Genomic DNA, 14,348 nt, shown 5'->3' with positions numbered 1-14,348 from the left:
TATTTTGCCTTGCGTGTTTGAAAGAAAGTATAGCTACGAAGCCAAGCTACTTGTTGCTGTAATTATAAATGATTCGTCTCATACTGTCCCTGCATGTCAGACTTGGACAAACACACGCTGACACAGATACGGTGGCCAGATTGTCGGTCCATACCTTTTTATTTTTTATATATATATATATATATATATATATATTTAGAGTCAGAGCAAAAAACGCTTTCAGAATTTGGACCGTTCATTCTGCATAAGCCTGTGCGCTCATCTAGAGAGGATCTGTAATCCTTAGGATTGGAATTTGTATTTAAGTAGTGTCAAATGAAATGCTCTTTGCAGTTTGCACATAGTCATTAAGCATCGAGGAATAAGTGATCTGATCACCAAAAGTGCTAAATCCTGAGAGCACTGGTTTCTAGCATGGCCAGGTCAGGGGAGAAGTCCCATGATGCAACATTTCTCAATTTCTTCAGTCTCATATAGCCAACAGAAAATGATTTTAGGGTCATTGTAACATACTTTTGAAGGTGTTCTTTTATTTTTTTCCCACTTTGCTGAGAAAGTTGTTTTCTTGCCAGACTGTGTAAACTACCTTCGTATAAGTTAACGGTGCATAACATTCAGAATTTGGCAACACATTATTATTACAGTATTGACCGTTTTTCTTACTTAATTTCTTAATTTTATATTTCTTTTTAAATGCAGCTAAATCATCTCAAAATAGTTTTAGTCTACTTGCTCAAGCACACCTTTCGCAGTTCAATCAAATCAACCTGCTCAATCTGGCAACGCTGCACAAAGAGTGGCACAAAGTGCTTTTTGAAATCTGAACCTGGTAATCGTTGAACTGGTGGACCTTCATTTGCTGTCAGATAGAGACCTTGTGCTTTGATCATTCTCAGCATGAGCTCCTCTCTGTGTTCTGGGCAGGAGATATTTGCATCGCCCTCGTCAGAAGGTCAAGCAGCCACACATAACTTCTCATTTGAGTCCTCTGTTCTTTCCTCTCTCTGCAGACCTTAGTCAGGGAAAACAGCGCATTACTGTGAATGCGCTTGCAGTGGAAGTCTACAGGGCACGGAATTAAAAGCAGAAATGTGTAGGTTGTATTTTTTTGTAAGCGCTCGCATTAATTCTTTGGTACAAAAAAATGTGGTATTTGGGCTATAAAGTTACTTAAATTGTCTCCCACGTATCATGAAAAGGTTATAGAGCCACGTTACAAGAAATACTCACTGTAACTTTGCACAAATTAACGATTTTTATTCTTCCTTTTGAAACCATTGTAATGTTCATCCCAATGCAATTCCCCAGACACTTCCGTTATTTCAATTCACATCATTAACATTGAAGTAAAGTCAGACCTATTATTTTGTATGAAGATGTTTATCTGAAAGGAACAGATTATTTAGGGCATTTAAAATCACATTAATGTTCATTTCTACATATGATTATATATTGTTAATGTTTTTGTAAATTAGCCAAGATGAATAAATGCGGTAATAATCATTGTTTTAATAAACTGAAGGATGGGTTGCAATTATTTTCCGGTAATAGAGTTAGAACTTTCCTGTAAGATAGTGTGGACTTGCTCCTCTCTTCTTGTTTCCCTTTGTCTTATTTCCTCTCCTCCTTTCTTTATTCTTTTATGATGTCAATGACTCACTGCAATTCCTCCACATCTACACCGCCTCCCTACCCCACAATCCCACACTCTACTCCTCCATCTGATTCATACCTTCAATATGACACTTCTCAAACTCACAACAGGGCTTTCACATTCAACCCTGCATGCTTGTGACGTCCTTTTATTCCAGGACAAACGCTCCTTTTCAGCCATTTCTTGGCCACTCTGTGGCATGTGTTGAAGTCCGGGCTAATGCTCTAATCCTGACTGGAATTTGACTTGATGTTGATGGAGTTTGGGGTGTTGTTTCAATTATGTTCTCCTGCAGACGGCTCGCTGGGACTCGCCTCATCGCCTTCCTGCCACACGCGTGTGGAAACTCCGCAAAAATGGAATTCTATTGTCCCGCTGTTGATGTTCCACTGAACGTCAGGACATTTCCTGTCTGGCTCCGAGCACGATGGACGCCCAAATACCCATTCCCTACCTTATTACATTTCATCCCTCTTTTGTCAAAACTGACCCAAAAGAACTCATCAGAGCTTGTGTACTTAAACTCCTGGTCATGCGACCAATTTGAATCAGTCGAAGCCATAGTTCCAAAAATCAAGATTCTTTCATAAACCTTATTGTTTCAAGACCACATCACTAGGCGTGTTTTCACTGTTTGCACATAATAACTACTCTTCTACACTGTTTCTTTATTTGTTTTTAAGAGCAGAATTAATATTTTTACATTTCTGAACAAATGAACATAGTCCATAAACCCCAGTGTTTTCAATTCGATCGAGTGTTTACTCGTGCGGTCAGTTGTTTCAGAAAAGGAATAAACCACCCCCTTTAATCCAGATGCGTCGAGACAATGCGATGTAACAGAATCAATCAAATATCGCAGCCAATCAGAAGAGTGTGTGGGCGGGCTCTCCCTGGAAGCGCACTGCGCTCGCAACAAAATGGACAAGTTCATAAATATTAAACCTGTCTAACACTGCACTGAGTTTGCAGCTTTAACGTACAAGTTTGCTTGAAATTATTTTAAAGATCTGAGGTAAACAGTCTGCTTTGAGTATGGCTTTAAGTCGTGCAATATGATATTCAAACTTACGTTAGATACATTTAACGTTAAAGAAAGCACATAATCATGATCACTGTAATAGTTTGCATGTTGTTGTTACAGCCGTGATGCTGCGGAAATAGAAACCATTTTAAAAAAGAAATTGTGCGTGTCCCCAGTTAGGAGAAAAACTGGAAAAGATACATTTTATGGCGTGTCATGGCTTCACGTTGTGTGTACGACACACGGTGTATAAGTTTCTTTTTTCTGGGAAGTTCAAAAGAAGATTGTTTTGGACCATATAATAAAAAGTCAAACAATATTGCATCTTTTAGCTTTCTCAACTTTTCTAGAGCTTTTTTTCCTTTCAGGAAATGAAAACCCTCTGACAAAGTCTTTCATCATATTAAACATACCTATGGTGTTATTTTGATGTTCTCAATGCAATCTTCAGCTTCGGAACCGATGTAGTGTTGATTGTGTGCCGGCCATGATTTTCTCCTTCACTCTTTGGAGATTTGATTAAGATTGACTGTGTGTGTGTGTGTGAGTGTGTGTGTACTTGTGGAAAGAGTGGGTCAGAGGCCTTGTCCTACAACAGCTCTCTTTGTTTGGAGGAGGATGACGACATGCGCGTGTGTGTGTGCGTGTGTATTTGAGGGCAGTTTTGGGTCTTATTGTCAGGGACAGAATGAGCTCTTTATTAGCTCAGTGGGTGGAGATACACACATACACACGCTAGTGTAACAGTGACACGCGCTAACACACGCAGCATACAAAACATGATGTTTATCTCTGGCTTCTCAATAGAGCTTATGGATGGAGTGGATCTCACTGTCCGTTTACCATCCGCCCTAGAGCCGCACAGGCCCACTCGTACCCCACCCCGTCGATTCACTCGTTTTAGATAAATGAGGGCTTCTGTTGTTTATAGAAAGTTAATTAGAAGAACTGTAGACCTAAACCACACCATAACCCTGTCTTTAACAGAAAACTCTTTGGGATCTTAGAATGAAAGAATTTTTAAGAATTATTTTGAAAAGGTAAATGCCCCCTTAGAGTGGTATTTTTTCCTTTTCATTATTATAAATCAGAGGTAATCCATAAACTTTTATATTTCTGAGAGATTCCCATTAAGCTCTGCCGATTTTCAGAAATTTGTAAGTTTTATTTTTATTTATTCTTCTTTTAATTTTGTGAGGACATTTTTAATTTTAGACATTTGTGGAGGTTTTTTTTTTTTTTTTTTTTTTTTTACATTTTAGGATGTTTTTCAAATGTTTCTGAGAATAGTTTTAGATGTTTGAGGATGTTTGAATAACTTACAATTTCTCAAGGATATCTAATGATATTTTAGACTTTTAGACATTTAACTTTTTACTTTTACTTTTTTTCCAAATGTTTTTAAGGATATTTTCCGATTTGTGAAGATCTTTTATGTTGATGGTGGTGTATTTTCTTTTTATTTGTATGTTTTATTTGTATAATTTCAAAATGTTTTTGATATTTTCAGATTTTTTTTAGTATATGATTTTTTTTAATGTCAGATTTTTAAGTATGCTTGTATAGTACATTTTAAAAAAAAAATATTGTTGGGAAATTCTCAAGACATTTGTGTCTATCTTTTCAAAGTTTGCAATGATACTTGAAAAGAAATTTGCAAGGATAATATTTCTGGTTTAATTTTTTTTCTTCTTCCAATCATCTTCACAAATACAGCACAACAAGTCCACGTAAGACTGTAAAAAGCAGCACAATGTGTTCCTCTTTAGCATCTGACTGATAATCCTCATCCTCTTTGTCTTTTCTTTATTCTGTCTCTTTTATAAAGCGTGTCGTTAAGGCCCTGATTTGCGAATACCAGGAATCGCTGTAGTGTTTGTTTAGCTCCTATATTCCCGTCAGTCACAGAATATTGACTCTGAAAGCTTTTAATAATCTGCCGTTTAATCCAAGTCCTAACCCAGTAAAATCTGATTGTTTCCTGGAAACCTGCTCAACTGTACCACCTAAAGTCATTTAGTCACCAGAGTAGATGTGCCTGTCTGCATCTGTTCAGATTTGGTCATTTTATATCCTATCCTTTGAAAATGTTGTTCAGCATTCAGTTTTTGTGTTCGACCAGGCACCAGCGTGTGGGTTCACAGGTGTGTAAGTGAGTGGAGTGTGACAGAAGGAGGGTCATTGCCACTAGATGCAGATGCTCAAAGAATCCTTTCTTCTGCTTTGAAGTCAGTTCAAATGCTCTTTAAAGTGTGTTTGAGAGAGTGGGTGCACATACAAACATGCGTGAGGGGTGGGCGGCACTTCTTTCATACACTGTCCTGTGTCATGTAGACTATGACTTTAAGATACAGTCTTTGTAAACAACTCTGCATTATCTTGTGCGGTTTTGCTTATCTGGTTTTACTTGAAAACAGAACACAAATATTGATAAGGAAATCAAAAATCATGTTGTTTTTTTGACAGGATTTACTCAGGTTTTAGGGTCAAATAAAAGAGGGTCTACTGTTTAACAAAAAATAACGTTTGTGAATAAATTCTTTGTTTTCAAATTAGTTTCAGATGGTTTTAAAAAATGTTTATACCATTGTCAAACAAGTTTTCATTTAAAAATAGAATGATGAAAATGCCATGTGGTGTAACAATAACATAAAAATTAATACTTTTTTTCCCTAATGTCGTGAATTAAATGGAAACTTCATCATAATTTACAAAAACTTACTTCATAAATATTACATTTTGTTGGGGTCGTTCCACAAAAAGGTCAAATTTTTATTTATTTATTTTGCCATGAGGTTTATTTTTTTAGTAGGGGTCTATGTATTTATTTTGAATCTATTTCTATACTTTTTTATTATTATTATTATATTTTAACAGTGTCACTGCGTATTGTATTCTAAGAATAATTAACTAGAATAATTAAGTCCTTCGATGGTTTTTTTTTTTTTTTTTTTCAATTATGATTTAGGGAAATTAAAAACTTCACAGAAAAATAAAAGGAATAGTTTTGCTAAAACCTGAACATCGTGTCTTTAAGCGTCATATCACTGAGAAAAATACAGAATGTGACAATTCAAGAAAAACTACCGTTAAATCCTTTTTTAATTATACACGCACAATTATAAAAGCACAATTTACTATAGTTCAGGTAAGTTTAACCTCCGCCTTGAAAAAGCATCCGCTTGCTGCATAGAAAGCATATGAAGCGACGGCTTTGTGTGACGGTGCAAAGCTTTTCTAAGAACCAGTCGTATCTGACAGCCGTAGAAAGTAAGCGTTAGTTTGGCTGGCCTGTTGATTGGAACATCACTGTTCAGGATCGTTAGAGCATCCCTTCATCTCCTCTCTGCATTCTCATCCATCGTCATATAAGCTCAGGTTACCACCTCCAGCCAGACAGTGCAGTAGTACAGTAAGTAGATTGTGTGAGCTGGATGTCTACCCATGCAAACACTGCTGCTGGTGTATTTGGTAGCCATGCTAATCCACAGCTGTCTCAAGTATATTTATATCTCACTGTGTGGCTCAGAGTGTTATCGTGGGTCACATGATCACTGATCACCTGCTTACATCTGTGTCTTTGGCGATAGTTGTTTCGGAGGTGCGTTCAGTGTGTGGTTTGGTGCCCGTAGTGACGTTTTTTTCCCCTCCTTTAAAAGACATCATGCTCGTCTGAACATGAAAAGAGAAAGAAACTCAAATCATTTCGACCACAACTCAAACACATTTACACATGCTCACGTCTTCATCTGACCACAAGACACTATCTGTCTGTCTCGGCTTAATCTCTACAGACAAGCCTGTCTGAACTCACTCACTCTCTCTCATGCACACACACACACACACACACACACATGCAGGGTGAGTAAATATATCCTCTATGCATTCAAAAAGCTCAGTGTCAGCATCTTCTCTGAAACATGTCATTCACAGAGAATTGTGGCTCGAAGGTTATTAAGTACAAGATGAATCGTTGTCAGGGATTTGCGCGCGCGCACAAACACACATTCGCTGGTGCAGGTCTGTAAGAAAGATGCAACATTATTGGAGTTACATAAATGGATGGAGGTTTGTGAGGAATAGAGAGATGTTATGTAAAGAGCTGGGGAAGGACAAAGGTTAATATATAGATAGGAAGAGAGAGAGAATGGGATTATATAAGGGGATTAAGAAAGGAGAATTTATCAGTGGGTTATAGTGTTATATAAACAGGCACTAGAGTGACCAGAGCTGTCCTGACAATACCTCAGAACACAGAAATGAACACACAAAAATATATTAATAAATACTTCAAAAATATTTTACTATGTATGCATTTTATATATATATATGTGTGTGTGTGTGTGTGTGTGTGTGTGTGTGTGTGTGTGTGTGTGTGTATGTATGTATGTATGTATGTATGTATGTATGTATGTATATATATATATATATATATATATATATATATATATATATATATATATACTGTGTATATATAATTTATTGTATTTAATTTGTCCCATTTTTTGATTGCACTACTCAAACTGCATACACTCCACAAGTTTGTGTCAAATCTGATGTTTATTTTCACCGGGATGATTTGAGATGAAAAGCATCTTTTGAAGTCATGCAAGAACTCTTGACTGTTATCAATGTCATGCATCTACTAATTTGATTAGTACAGAATCTGGATTTTTTTTCTTATTCATTTTACATCTTAACATTTCTTTTGTTTTTGAACTTTTAATAACCTAATGTGTACTGCTTGTCTTTGTGCAGGTATTATTACAACAAGAGGATTCTACATAAAACTAAAGGAAAACGCTTCACCTACAAGTTCAATTTCAACAAGCTGGTCCTGGTCAACTACCCTTTCATTGACATGGGGTCTGCAGGTACAAAGCGAGGACACCCAAATCTCATACATTTATTTACGAAATAAAATGCAAAAACACGGCTAAGACTTCCACCTGTGTTTGTCTCTTCGCAGGAGCGCCTGTTCCTCAAAGTGCTCCACCAGTGCCTACAGGTCCCCATTTCCGTTTCCCTCCATCCACTCCATCGGACATGCAGGTGTCCGAGGTGCTGCGCTCGCCCAGCAGCGAGGAGCTGCGCAGTCCGGGGATGTTCAGCGGCCGCCGCATCGCCCGTGGCTCCGTCTCCGACTGCAGCGATGGGACTTCTGTCAACTCTGAGATCGAAGACGGGAACGGAGGCACGGCCGAGGAGAGAGTGACAGAAAGAGTGGCTGAGAGAGGAGGAGGTGGAGGTGGAGGTGGTTTCCGAGGGGCCGTTCACCCTCGTCTGTCTCACGAGGCGATGTTCAGGATGTACGGTGGACCAGGAGGTCACAGAGGTCATCGGGTGTCAGAGGTTGGCGGGCACAGGGTTCATCCTGAGCCTCTCTCGCCGTTCACCGTGTCGCCTCTGCCCGGTCCCGGAGGCCCAGGCTTGTTGGCTCCACCTCTCTCGCCAGCGCTCTCCATGACCCCAGGCTCTCACCTGGCCTACACACCCTCCCCTACCCTGTCGCCCATGCCTGGCTCCATCTTCTCCTTCAACCCAGAGGACATGCAGCGCTACCTGCAGGCTCACACCCAGAGCGTCTACAATTACCACCTGAGCCCTCGTGCCTTCTTTCATTACCCAAACATCATCGTTCCTCAGCCTCAGCGGCCCGACAAGGGCATGCCCGGACCCCAGGGCTGCGATCGCGGTCCTGCCGAGAGGCCCTCTGTGCTCAACAGCCATCACTCCAGCCTCCCGCCTCCTCATGCTCACCCTATTCACCATCACCTGGGGGAGGAGCAGCACCACTCGCCATTCAAGTTCAAGCTCCAGCCTCCCCCGCTGGGCCGAAAACAGCGTGACAGTCAGGGTCGACAGGGCTCGCTGTCCTCCTCATCTACATCCGGTCTGGGCTCCTCGCTGTCGTTTGGGAGTGACCTCAGTTCAGCCAGTGGATCAGGACTGGTGTCCAACTCCTCCTCAACTGGCTCGCTAAACAGCGCTGGGCTGCCCAAGATTAAGGTAATCAGCAATTAGGCTCCATACAATCACGCGCACCATTAAAAGAGTTTTTTGTTTGTTGAACATAAAATAGATGGTGTGATTTAAGTCGGACTAACACACGAAGTATGCATTGTTTTCTTATTCGTCATCCTTTCCTATTAAAATACTTGCTATGAATGCAATAAGGCAAAAAAATGAACCTGGTCAAATTTTTTGAATGACAGTACGACAGGCGAAAGTTTCAGAGGCAGTGTGTAAAAACGTGATTTTTAACGTTAAAACTTTTGATGAGAATTTCAAACTGTGTGCAGAGACTTTAAGACCTGGAACGCACCATGCAACATACGAAAAATACTAAACATAAAATACTTGTTCACTTAGTAAACGGTTACAAAGAAAAATTGGGCATTATACATCAAACCAGTGGTTCTCAAGCCTGTTCTCGTCAGCCTCTGCTCTGCATATTTTGCATATCTTTCTTATTTGATACACCTGATTCAGATAACCAACTCATTAGAAGCCTGTGTACTAGTGTGGATACCATCCATCCTAAATGTAAATTTTGACATTTTCAATTCTATTTAGGACAGATTGGGATGCAGCTAAAGTTCACTTTACTTCAGAACATTCATTCGCAGATTTACACAATTGAGGTCTTTGGGGTCTTCACAAACAGATGAAACTTACTGCAGAGGTTTGAAGTGCGATGTAATATCTCTGCAAATAAATAATATTTAAATTCATGTCTTGCACAATTTAATAGCCTTTGAATGAAACGCATACACTCCCTTCAAGTCATTCCGACTCATGAAGAAACTGTTTTAGCCCGCCTGCTGGAAAACACATGACAAATTAAAACATCGTGCTCTACAACTGGTTTAAAATAGTCTGAAGTGGGGAAAAAAAGTAGAGTATGTGCCCATCGTACACTACGCAATTTTCAGAAATCTATAAACTTTGACTTTTGGCAGCTAGCATTGATCCTCTATACTGCAAATCAGGGCAAAAATGTGGGCAGAAGTCATGAAGTTCATTCCTGAATTAAAGTGTTTACAGTGAAACACAAAACCTTTGAAGCATATGTAAATATCTTGATGGTTGTTCACATGACTTCAAATGTTCAACATGTTTGAGAAATTCTAAAAATGAAGCAGTACATCTCAGAAAATGTTGAAATTTTTTGCTGGCTTTATTAAACAGTGGTAAACAATCGATTAACCTATCAAACTGTTTTAGGAAATCTAAATCAGACCGGTTTGTCACACTTTTACTTCCTTGATGTGTAATTTTAGCAATCTTAAAGTCAGCATTACCACAGTCCTAGATAGCCTAAAAACAGGAGCATGATATTTAGTGAAAAAACATTTTTTCAGTCATTACAAACAACTGTAAAATGGAAATTAATCTGTATCTCCCAACTCTGTTTTGACACTACATGCACTCTCTCCCTCTCTCTCTCTATAGGTCGAGCCTATATCTGACATTGAGTCAGAAGAGGAAGTCGAAGTAACTGACATCAGCGATGAAGAAGCTGATGAAAGAGATGAAGAGTTTGACGTTTTCCCCTCTCACTACCATAAACACCGTCATCATCAGCAGCATCATCATCATCATCATCGTCATCACCATAATCATTACCCTCACAACCAAAAGCACCAACAGCCCAACGGCACAGATGCCGCTCTCCACCCAGATGAGGACTTGGAGGAGGAGGTGTTCAAAGCCCCCGCCCCTCCACCCTTCTTCCTCCCTCCCACCTCTTCCTCGGGTGATAGCCGGCGCGGTACCACCGTTGTAAAGAGCGAACCCGTGGAGCCGGCGGACATACAGCTGCCCTCCGGTGGCCCGCCGCAACCCAACTCCCAGTGCATCCCACTGAAGCTCCGCTTTAAGCGGCGCTGGGACCAGGACCAGCACATGGAAGAAGCGGAGGACAAGAAAGTGAGAGGAGAAGAGAGGGGGAGAGAGAGGAACGGGATGGCGGAGGAGAGCAGCAGCGGAAGCGGGAGCGGGAGCGGAGAGGCAGAGAGCCCGCCTCCTCTCGCTCATCACAGAGTTAGTGCCGAGCTCCACCGAGCCACGGCACAGCTGTCACTGGAGAACAAGGAGTGCTGATACGCATCGACACACACAGACGACTGCTGATACACAACTCTACAACTGCTGATGGACCCACACTCGCACGGGACTCTTCTTAGATCAATGACTGCTGATACAGACAACAGTAATACTGACACATACACTGCACACTTAGACTAACTGACCCTTGCTTAATCGAATCCCGTTCCCCAGGCTACCCTCAGGAGTCAAGAACTTTGACCTTTGGCACTAGAGAATATTTTATATTTTTAGAAAAGAATTTTATTTTGCAAAGTGCCTGTGAGCTGTCCCTCAGAAACCCTCGAAGAGAACTTAGAGACGGGCCTCAGAAAGACCGGTCTGGTTCGAGGGACCTGATCTTCTCCTCCAGCAGCCCAGCATTATTTTCCTCAGCGACAGACTGTGATCAGTCTCCATGTGATGTGGTGGGATACAGATGCACAGAAAGTCACAAACAGACACTGTTCTAAAACCAGCCTGGTCAGACGTCCGAACCCTCAGGGACAAAATCCCTCAACACACACACACACACACACACACACACACACTCGCGCACACAGACATGATCCCGTTCTTATTCCCTGTATGAAATGTTTGTCTGATTCGAGATTGATTGTTTGTGTGTGTGTGTGTGTGTTTCAGAAATCTAGCTGTGTGTAAGTTCTCAGGATATCTCCCTCCTTTCCTTTTCTATCCAAACCAGCTCACCTTAAAACTCTTGCTATCTCTTTTTTTCCCCTCTGGGACCATTCCTGAATCACTTTTATTCCGTTAGGGACGAAATGACTCGGGCATAACATGCGGTTCAGAGACCATGCTCCTAAATCTCTTAAACGGCTAGTTGCTTAGTTGGTTAGTCTTTAAAATGACGATTTGAAGGTAATACACATTAGGGAACTTATAACAAGCTTCCCTTGTATAGTCAGTCTTTTAGCGTGAACTAAACCAGCATCACACACACACACACACACACACACACACTCACAAGCTTGTACAGTGATACTAGACTCAATTCTTAACTATTTTGGCACTTGATGATGTACCCTTTAGAACCAAGTGCTGATTCTTTGTCCTGATTAACTGTTCTTCAGCCATAAAGAACATCCGCAGACTCCTGGGAGGGGTTTCGATAGCAGTTTCAATCCATAATACCAGAATTGAAATACTAACTTAAGTATAGAAAGACAGTAGAAGGCATGTTGCCAGAAGTTGCACTCACAAACACACACACACACACACACACACACTGCCTCTATTGCCTTGTTTTAATAGCATGTCTGAAAAGGAAATACAAAAATCTTAAAAACAGTATACACTCAATATACCTTTATATATTATGCGTTACACATACTATAAACGGAAAGCATAGCATTAACAGATGTATCAGTTTGAGGGGGTTTTGTAACAGATTTAGTTTTGAGGGGAAGGTTGACTCTTCTCCTCAGGGATAATGTGGCTATTCGGGTAAGGGAGCCTTTTCTTATCAAGTTGATAAAAGGTGGGGTAGATGAGCAAAAGACTAAATTGTACCCAAGACTCTAACAAAGCGAGCACGAGAGCTTTGCACCACAGATGATGTGGCACATTCGGTTCTTTAACCAGCACGCACCTCGTCAACATCCTGTTCCTACTGCCACAACTGATGTGTGTGTGTGTGTGTGTGTGTGTGTGTGTGTGTGTGTGTGTGTGTGTGTGTGTGTGTTTGACAGAGGCTGCAGGTCTCTGTGCATGTATGTCATACCACACCCAAGGCTGTAATTATTTTAAAATCTTGCATCATGAACCTCATAAACCTGTGTGCACTAAAGCCCTGTGGACGTTGAGCACAGGACTTGAGACATCAGCGGGGTGGCCAGTCGGACACTAGCCATGATATAATGGTTTTCCAGTGACAGGAAGGAGTTATGTCATGGCTGAGGTGTCTCTAATACCTAAGATAATGCATAAGACAAAATTGAACTGGTGACGGTGTCACCTCCTCAAGGTTTTGAACTCTTTTAGCTGCCTTATTCCCACTTTAATCAGATTTGATTATGTTTAAGATCTCCTCGAGTCTTTAACTGGGGTGCACTTGTTTTTACGCCCGGGCATACCTCGAAATTGAAAACATTTGAGATGGGGTGAACAGTATTGACCTGCGTGGTCTGTAAACATTAGTTTGGGCACAAAGTGAGTGCATCGTTTCTCTTTAGGAGGGACGTTATTTGTTTTCTCTTAGGCTGCTCTCGTTGGTTATCCCAGGATGTCACTTTTTCGAGTTTTATTTTGTTTATCACCCGAACTGCTCATGTTGATCTGCTCTCTGATGTCAATGTTGCTGTTCATCCTAATTATTATTATTAGTTATTATCATTATTTTGTTGACATTTTCTCCTCATGTTGTAGTCATGATAACATTGTATACAATACTGTAAGAGATCCTTTTACGAATGTTTCCCCCAGCCCTGCCTTCCCGCGAGCAACCCGACAGTGTGTTTAGTGTAACATTTTAAAATTTTTGTAAATTAACGTAAACCTGTAACTTTAATATAGCTGGTTATTGTGGAGAGATATAGGATGGAGGAAGGGCATTCAGGGGAGGATCAGGCTTTTGATTTGAACTCAAGTCATGTCATGTAATTGTTATTTTGTAGTGTTACTGATTTCTTGCTCTTGTAAATTTTTTTCATCGGGGGATTGTATGATTTTAAAAGATATATTGTGTATTGTTTTATTGTGTAAAAGTCTCTATCTCTCTCACTTTCTTTCTCAAAATTTATTTCTGTGGTTCCATAATTCATAATAACAGGTTTTAATACCATGATGTAACATTTTAATTCCTTCTTTATTCATTTTTGTGTTCTTTTTCAGAATTGTAATTAAAATGTAATCAGGGTCAATTAAACTGGTTAAAAGCCATCTGGTTTCTGCAAGTTTTTTTTTTTTTTTTACAACACAGGTTGTCCATTTTAGTCATGGAAGTAGAATCTCCTTTCCAGAGTTTTCTAGAAGCTCCTGCTTGTGTTTAGTGTGTATTTTTGATTACTTTGGAGATCCCTGCATCTTTACATCTACACTGTGATGCATGTTCATTAGTAAATAAATAATGCATTTCTAATTACATGCCAATCAATATACTTTAAATGCCCATTAGTTACTGAAGTTCTTTATAAATTCATGGTGTATCCAGTTTATTGATATGATAAAAACATAGACACTTTAAGACTGACCTCTGCTGTCTGAAAAAAGGAAGTACAAGCTGGATCTAAAATCATCACCATGGATTTTTTTTTTTGAGACATCCCTCTTCCTTTTTGCTCATACTAAATATGTATGTACCATAAACATCAAAGTAATATTGCTTAATATATTATCTAATTTTAAGAGGGCTATGATTACATAAGCTAATAAAAAAGTAACATACACATTTTGTGACTTCTATTATGATTGTGTAACGAGAGTAAATAGCAAACCTTTTTTCCCCTATGTGTTCCACTTTATAGTATCTGCTTTTTTATGTCTGAGGGTGAAAGCAGCAGAGAGAAAGAGAACGTGCACAGGGTGTAACCTAAACTTAGTGTGAGAACAGGTTCAAATGAA

At 39.9% G+C, this 14,348-nt stretch overlaps 1 protein-coding gene across 2 annotated transcripts in view; it reads left to right on the top strand.

The window, feature by feature from the left end:
- The window catches only part of erfl3 (Ets2 repressor factor like 3), a 42,528-nt gene extending 28,861 nt beyond the window's left edge, over positions 1–13,667 (top strand). For both annotated transcript variants that reach the window (XM_043260680.1, XM_043260681.1), the window contains exons 3-5: positions 7,437–7,552; positions 7,648–8,687; positions 10,134–13,667. In XM_043260680.1, the coding sequence (XP_043116615.1) occupies positions 7,437–7,552; positions 7,648–8,687; positions 10,134–10,784 (1,807 nt within the window). In that variant the 3' untranslated portion in view covers positions 10,785–13,667. The remainder of the gene's footprint in view (positions 1–7,436; positions 7,553–7,647; positions 8,688–10,133) is intronic.
- Positions 13,668–14,348: the final 681 nt, after the last annotated feature.

Source organism: Puntigrus tetrazona, chromosome 16 (genome assembly GCF_018831695.1).
Source record: "Puntigrus tetrazona isolate hp1 chromosome 16, ASM1883169v1, whole genome shotgun sequence".
NCBI classification, from domain to species: domain Eukaryota; kingdom Metazoa; phylum Chordata; class Actinopteri; order Cypriniformes; family Cyprinidae; genus Puntigrus; species Puntigrus tetrazona.
This window is presented reverse-complemented; position numbering and strand designations above follow the sequence as displayed.